The sequence below is a fragment of the Octodon degus genome, unplaced genomic scaffold, assembly GCF_000260255.1.
Source record: "Octodon degus isolate 3935 unplaced genomic scaffold, OctDeg1.0 scaffold00226, whole genome shotgun sequence".
NCBI classification, from domain to species: domain Eukaryota; kingdom Metazoa; phylum Chordata; class Mammalia; order Rodentia; family Octodontidae; genus Octodon; species Octodon degus.
Window position 1 is genome coordinate 2,238,595 of NW_004524802.1, and position 7,805 is coordinate 2,246,399.

Below are 7,805 nucleotides of genomic sequence, written 5' to 3' on the forward strand. Positions count from 1 at the left end.
CCCGCGGTCCGACGCCAGCGCCTCTTTCCGAGCCCAGTGCGCTGGCCCGCGCAGACTGCTGTCGGCCCGGGAGCCAGTCTGTGTGGTGGACGCAGTATGTCAGTATCTGGCGCTCAAATTGTAATTCCTGTTTGAGACTGGGACTTGCGGAGTCCCCAAATGAGTCTAAGTTCGAGTTTTCCATCCTGCCGTCTCCGCCTGTCTGAGTTCTGGGATTACAGATGTGCGTCACTATGCCAGGCGTCGGATTGTAGTTGTCGTTATGAGTTAGCGTAGAAGCGGTTGGTGCCAAGCTTTGCTTGTCCAGCCCTCCAGAAGAACCCTTTCCCTGAATTCCCTCGGTCAGCATGGCCCGCGGCAGAGCTTGCTGCTAACGAAAACTGCCTCTCAGCGAGTGTCGCCCTGTGCGGAGCAGTGTCTTGAGCGCCTGACGTGAACGGACTCGTTGAGCTGCTCAGCGATCCCACGCAGTAACACCGTGCCGCCCGGGATGGCTTCAGTCGCTCCTCTCTCCCTGCCGCTCTGGGAGCTTCTTGAATCGAGAGCTGCTTCTAGTTCCTGTATGGTTGCTGAGTTGTAGGTAGACAAAGAGGTATCATCCTCACCCTCAGAGCCCCCTATGGGGAAGAGAAACCCCTGCAGGACTGTAGTGCAGTTAGAACAATTATGCCTTTTAACAAGTTTTATTGAGCACCTGTTAGGTGCAGAGGGCATGAGAGAAATCAGGGCAGACAGTCCCTACCCGAATGCAACCTACAGTCCAGGAGCAGGCAGAAACATAAAACAAGCAAACACAAAACTGGTAAATGTCATGGTAACAGAAGTACAAGGTATCTTTTTCTGCTTTTGATTTTTTGAGATAGGTCTCACTATGTAGTCCAGGCTAGCCTCAAACTCAGGGTGATTCTCCTGCCTCAGCCTCCCAAGTACTGAGTCCAACCCCCGCCCCGCACCACACCTTGCAAGGCCTAGAGGTTCATCTGAACTGGAGGTGGAGGGGTAGCCGGGCCCTGAAGGAGCTTCTGAGTCCCGGCCGGCAGCTACAGCCTGGTCGAGACCAACTCTGCATTCTCTGTGTCTTGAAATGAGCATATGAGTTGCAAAGCTGTGTCATTTGAGGCCTCAGTGCTGTGACTGGAGCTGGGCACAATGGTTCAGTTTTCACTCCAGTACTCGGGAGGCTGAGGCAGGAGGATCACCTGGAGTTTGAGGTTAGCCTGGACTACATAGTGAGACCTATCTCAAAAAATCAAAAACAGAAAAAAAGTCCCTGGAACAGGGATGCCAAAAAGTCAGGGCTGGAGTGTCCTACAGGAAAGGGGCTGGAAGCAACTGAGGAGTTTTGGCAGAAAGTTACTGCTTCACTTTATTTCTAGCCTTTGGAAGTGGTCAGAGTGCTTAAAACTTGTGGAGTCGCTGAGCTGGATAAGACTCCGTCTATATCTGGTGAGGCAGGAGGATCACCATGAGTTCAAGGCCAGCCTGGGCTATGTATTGAGACCCTGCCTCAAAATAATAATAATAATAATAATTTAATAGGGGCCGGGAGATGGCTCAGTGGAATAAGTGCTTTCCTGGCAGGTACAAGGGCCTGAGTTCAACGCCTGGTTCCGCAAAAAAAAAAAAAAAAAAAAAAAAAAAACTTTGTCTTTGTCTAGTTTCAGGAACTTTCCCTTTCATCCAGGCCTCCTAATCTGCACTGTGTTTTGTTTTGTTTTGTTACCAGTGATGTGCTCAGGACCTTGTGCTTGCTAGACAGGTTCTCCCTGAGCTATCTCCCCTGCTCAGGCCTCCTAGTCTGCAGCAGATGCCACATGTCCCACTTCCTATTGAAAGGGCATTTACTCTCGGCTCTGATGGGTACTCCATAACAACCCTATTTCTCTTACTGCCCATCAGCAAAGACCCTTGGAGCTGTGGCACCCCGAAAGCCTGTCTTGTCTGTCAGTGCAAGAAAAATCAAGGACAACGCGGCTGATTGGCACAATCTAATCCTGAAGTGGGAAGCCCTGAATGACGTGGGTTTTGCCACTGCAAACAGCATCGCCAACCTGAAAATCAGCTTACTGTAAGTCACTTTGGGGCCTCCAGCTCTTAGCTTCCTCTCTGTGACAGGGCTCAAGCCTGGTAGGAGGCTTTTAGAGGATTTGTCAATGTTAATAAATTTAAAACAGCAAGCCAAAAAAGGAGTAAAATGACATATGGCAGTATGAACTGTGTGTGTACATTTTAAATACAAAAATCATGCTCCGTGTTATTCACAGTTACAGCAGTACATATGGTTATGTGATAGATTGGAAGGACACGGGCCCCACCATGACACTGGTATCTCTTAGGAGGAATGGGGGGCAGATGATAGAACTTCATGTTCCTATTGTTGCATGTTACAGTATTTCTTTTTTTTAATTTTATTTTGCTTTTTTTGTTGGGGGGGGGTACCAGGAATTAAACTCAGGACCTTGTGCGAGGCAGGCACTTATGCTGATGAGCTATATCCCTGGCTCTTTATTTTGCTTTTTGAAACTAAGCCTCATTCCTGTTGCCCAGGCTAGTCGTGAACTCCTGGGCTCATGTGAGCCTCCTGCCTCAGCTTCCCAAGTACCTTGGCGTACAGATGTGCACCACAGCATCCACATCACTTCATTTCTTAATAAAGACAAAGGAATGAGGAAGAACACTGGTAGCAGTTGTCTGGTCCGCACGAGGCCTTGCCTTATTACCTTCGTGTGTTCCTGTGTGTGCTTGTGTATATAAACTTCTTCAAGCCACACTGCCCCTGGCTTGGGTCACACACCCTCCAGCTTGCCTGTCTGCCACAGCCAGACCTTATCCCTGACCTCACCGGAGCTCTCTGGAGCCTCCTCTGACACGGTGCTTGTCCGACGCATCCTGCTCAGCAAGCTCAGAAACAGCTGCTGCCATTAGTACTGAAGTGTCTTCTGATATTTCCTATTTTCCTCTTTTTTGGTGTTTCTGCTTTAGACAGGGCCTGTTGTATAGTCCAGGCCAGCCTTGAACTCACCAGGTAATCCAGCCGGGCCTCAAACTTATGGTGATCCTCCTGCGTCACCCTCTCAAGTGCTGGGGTTATAAACATTTCTCTTTATTTTGTTCTCTTTCTCTGTCTCTATCTCTCTTGCTTTCCTTCTCCCTCTCTCCTCGCTGTCTCCCCCGTTCCCCTCTTCCCCCTCCTTCTCTCCTTCCCTTCTTCCCTCCCTCCCTTTGTACACAGGGATCTCCCTATGTGGTTTAAGTTGGCTTCAAACGTGAACCGTCATCTTGCCTCAGCCTCCCTCGCCATCCCCAGTTCTATTCTTTTTGTTGTTTCTTCTGTCTTTCTGAGACAAGATCCGCTGTGCAGTTCAGGCTGGCTTTGAACTCATTTTGTAGCCCAGTCTAGCCTGGCTCTCCCAGCAGGCCCCCTGCTTCCATCCCCCAGGTGCTAGGATTACAGGTGTGTACCACCACGACCAGCTGTTTTCATATTTAATATTTTTCTAATGTATTGTGACCCCACTGGATTAATTCACGCGAAGGGCCTGTTAGCATTCTGTTACTGTTACTCATACCTGCCACAGATCAACTATAAAAGAAAGGGTTGTGGCCTCCGCTCTTAGGGGCTTTAGTCCACAACCACATTGCAGTCACCTCCTGGCCAGAACTACTGGAAGGAGAGCCCTGGGCCACACATCTACACTGGGACCTTAGGCCCTGTCTCTTAAAGGTTCCAACCCCAGGCCTTGGCAAGGGTTATGGCTTTGGGCTTCAGTGCTTTCCACGGGGGACACCCTGAGGAGCTGAGCGGCATCATGCGCATCTCTCTACAGCTGGCCCCAGCCGCGTGCCGCGGGTACCGGGTCACTACGTTCAGCTTGCTTGTTCTGGTATAAGCTTGACACTCGCGCAGGGGTGTGGACCCCACAAATCGTGCTCCTGGATGCTTCCTCCCTCTTCCCTGGGCATTGTCCAGGCCACCATCACTCCCAGGGTCACAGAGCAGAGTGTTCAAACATTTACTGACTTGTTTTTTTTTTTTAATTTTTAAATTTAGTACAGGGTCTCACTGTGTGGATCTGACTGGTAGTGGTTCTCCTGTTTTGAGCCTCCGAGTGCTGGGATTACATGTTAAGCTTGTGCTGTGGCGGCATGCAACAGCAGGGTCCATGCCAGAAGCCCACATGCTTGCGTGGTATAGCTGAGTTTTCTAGGATTTACTGTAAGTACGTGAACAGAGCTCAGCACAGTCTGTCCCTACTGTCCTCTGCATTGTCCAGGAGTAAAGACAGGGCAGGACCGGAGAGCAGCAGCTCAGTGTCCGAGGATGATGACGAAAAGATGCACCCGGACTATGACAAGAGGCTCGAGATGCTGTGCGAGGAGCTGCAGGCCACTTTAGAGGGTCTGGTAAGGCCTAGAGACTCCACCCTGGTAGTACTGTCACCACGTGCCAGGGACCAGCCTGGGCTTGCTTAACTGTTAGAGCATTCGGACCATTGCAACCCTTGCCTCCCTCAGCATGTCTTGGGCTCTGTACCCCACAAATCCAGGTGTTGTTGTTTTTTCCCTTTTTTGGTGGTGACAGGGGGTTAAGGACAGGGTCTCACTATGTAGGCCGGGGAGGCGTTGAACTTACAGTGATGGCCCTGCCTCAGCCTCCCAATGTGCTGGGATCCCAAGCGTGCGCCGCCAGGCGTGGCCATCCCACAGATTGCTCTCCTGGGTGCTTCCTCCCCATCCACTCTAGGGGTCACAGAGCAGAGGCTTTAGAAGCTAAAATGTGAGGCAGCTTGGAAGCGGGACATGGGGCTTGGCAGGCCCTCTCTTCCTCAGCACCGGGAGCTGGGCTCAGGACCGGAGCCGTCCAAAGGCTGAAATCCCGCACCTTCCAGCTTTCTCCCCTTGCCCAGACACTTGCTGTTTGCAGAGCTAGTGGTGGTCTGCTTTGCAGTTTTAACCCAGCAGACACAGACTCCTTAGCTTTAAAATCCTGAAGTATCTAAGACTGGAAATTTCAAATAATACTCTTCCATTTAAATTAATATCTTTAAATAAATATCTTTTCAGACCAAAATACAGGTGAAAATGGAGAAGCTGTCTTCAACCACCAAGGGAATCTGTGAATTAGAAAATTACCACTATGGGGAGGAGAACAGACGGGCCCCCCTGTTCCATACCTGGCCCACAGCCTACTTTTGTAAGTAGCTCTTTAGAGCTGGTGTTTGAGGGACGGAAGTTAGAAGAGCATTTACTATCATTTAGATGGGGACTTGGGAAAGGATTGAGGCTGCTTAAACACTTCTGCCAGGCATGATGGCACATGCCTATAATCCCAGCACTCAGGAGGCCAGTGTGGGCTAGAGCCAGGCGTGGTGGTACGTGCCTGTAATCTAAACTCCTTAGCAGGGAGTTCAAGGCCCACCTGCCCTTTGTAGTGAGTTCCAATGCTCCTGTCACCCTGTGTGTTTCAGATGAGGTTTCACACAAGCTCTCTGACATGTACAGCCGGGAGCTGCTCCTAAAGCGCACGGTGGGTGCCGAGCTGGCCCACACCTCAGACCAAGACCTGATCCTCAGCTACCTATCCATGTGGCTGCACCAGCCTTACGTGGAGCGGGACAGCAGGCTGCTGCTGGAGAGTATGCTGTTGGAGACGGGCCACCACGCACTGTGACTTGGGACAGACCACCTCCGGCACCCTGATCCCCTACAGCCTCTGCTTGGGCCATGACGCCTGCTGGGAGCTGCCAGCTGAGAGCCCCTGTTGGGAAAAACTGCTCAGACAGGATGATGGGAGAATCTCGCTCTTGTCCCCAAATGTACCCTTGTGTGGAAACCTATCCCTTCACAGCTCCACTGTATCCCTACCTATATTTAAATCTTTGGGTTTTGTTATTGTTTTATGTATTCAGTACAGGGTCTACAGGGTCTCATAGCACAGATCCATGATGCTCCTGTTTTCAGCCTCCCAAGCACTGGGATTACAGGGGTACACCCCTTCGCCCAATCTCAATCACTTGTCTCAGCGTGCCCTGGGGGCTTGGCCGGCATGGCACTCTGGGGGTGAAACCCTGATCCCTGAGTCTGCCTAAGCAGGCACTTTAATCTGCTGAGCTGTTTGGCCAGCCCTATAAATCCTTATGAGAATATATCAGTTCTGTAATCACAAATCACACGTGAAGTCCCGTACAGTTTGGCAGCATGGAAATGCAAACCACTTCCGCAGTCACCACGGTGTGCAGGCTGAGGGGGCGAGAGGCCAGTGAGGAGCGTGAGTTCCTGCGGCTCACATTCTATAGGACTCTGTAACACTGAATAACACTTGTAGGGGGACTCTGGGCAGAAGCAGGGCCTCAGGCACGCTAAGCAAGTGCTCCGCACTGAGCACCAGCCTCGGCCCCTGGTGAGGGAGTTCTTGCATGAACATGCTACTTAGCTAAGTTTATCAAGACCTCCTTAGTGGTACAGGGTTGAACTCAGACTCTCCCACTTACATCCACAGGCTCTGCTCTGTGTATCAGTCCCAAGCTGGCCAGGGACATGTAATTCTGCTTTAGCCTCCTGAATAGTGGGGAGGCCAGATGTACACTGCCACCCCTAGCTCATCCACAGAGACTGGACTTAATTCATCTACTAAGGAGAACACGGGGCACACCCTCTTTGTCCTTTTACAGATGAGGAAATGCCCAGGGCATTTGTGTGCTGATGGGCTGGGGGGGAGGGCTTCCTTTGCTGCCCTGGACTTCCTGTGCCCACGGGTACACCCCAGCCTGTTTTCTCCCTCCTGTGAGCTCAGCCCTGTGCCCAGAACAGGCCAGCCTGGGGTACATAGGAAGACTTTTAAAAAGCAAATTAAAAAATAAAAAGGTCTGGAGATTTTCTGTGCACAGAGGCCTGGCTCGCATCCCTAGTACTATACACACCAAGGACAGTGGGGCGAGCAGAGGCTCATCTGTGTCAGGGCTCACATGGGAGAAATGCCCCTGCCCACCCCAGACTCCAGGAGAGACAGACGCCACACCTCTGATCACTGCGAGGGCTCTGCCGGTACAGTGAGAGCTGTGCCCAAACCCAGGGGGACACCTTCCAGGCCCCCAACGTGCAGGCCAGGGCCTTCTGTGCCAGTCACCAGAACAGCGTCCCCCTGGGACATGGTGGTCCTCGCGTGGGACGGGAGGACTCCACTGGCAGTCTGAATGAAGATCTGCTCCTTGCCCTGAGGTAACACCTCTGGGTACCCACTTGTAATTCCCAAAGTCACAGTGTCCCCCACAGGCACACATTCCAGGTCTCCATGGCCAACATCCACCTCCATCCCTTGGAGGAGCTGCTTCAGATTGCTGGCATGGTGTCCTGTAGTCAGCGGTGACCTGTCTGGGCCAGTCCTGCGAGCACAGCCCACTGGCATGACATCTGTGGGCAAGAGCTCCTCGGGCAGGGGGGCCATGGGCCTGGCACCTGGATCCCCTGGCTCTGCACCTGCAGCCTCTCCCACTGGTGACAGGGTGCTGTGGACTCCTGGGTTCCCCAGGGCGGGCCTGGCATCTGGAACATTCTCTTGGGGCTCAACTAGCTGGGCACCGAGAGCTGCTCCATGACAGGCCTCACCCAGAGCAACACGGCCTGCAGACGCACACCTGGCTTCAGAGTCAGCAGATTCCTTAAGCTGACAGCCTGCATGTGACACACCTGTGTCACCACCGGAAACGGCCAGCCCCTGGCTGCCTTCAGAAGGGGGAGGAGTAGTCCCACTCGCTGGAGGGGTGAAACCTAAACAGACAGAGAAACAAGCATCTGTGTTGTACATA

The 7,805-nt window shown here is 52.1% G+C and overlaps 1 protein-coding gene across 1 annotated transcript; it reads left to right on the forward strand.

Moving 5' to 3' along the window:
* Nucleotides 1-1,883: 1,883 nt before the first annotated feature.
* Nucleotides 1,884-5,900, forward strand: Cinp (cyclin dependent kinase 2 interacting protein; the record flags this gene model as incomplete). The annotated part of the gene is made up of 4 exons (XM_023705655.1): nt 1,884-2,068; nt 4,275-4,404; nt 5,065-5,194; nt 5,469-5,900. Coding segments are annotated over 4 exons (648 nt in total), but the record flags the coding sequence as incomplete, so codon positions are not given.
* Between the last annotated feature and the right edge of the window lie 1,905 nt (nt 5,901-7,805).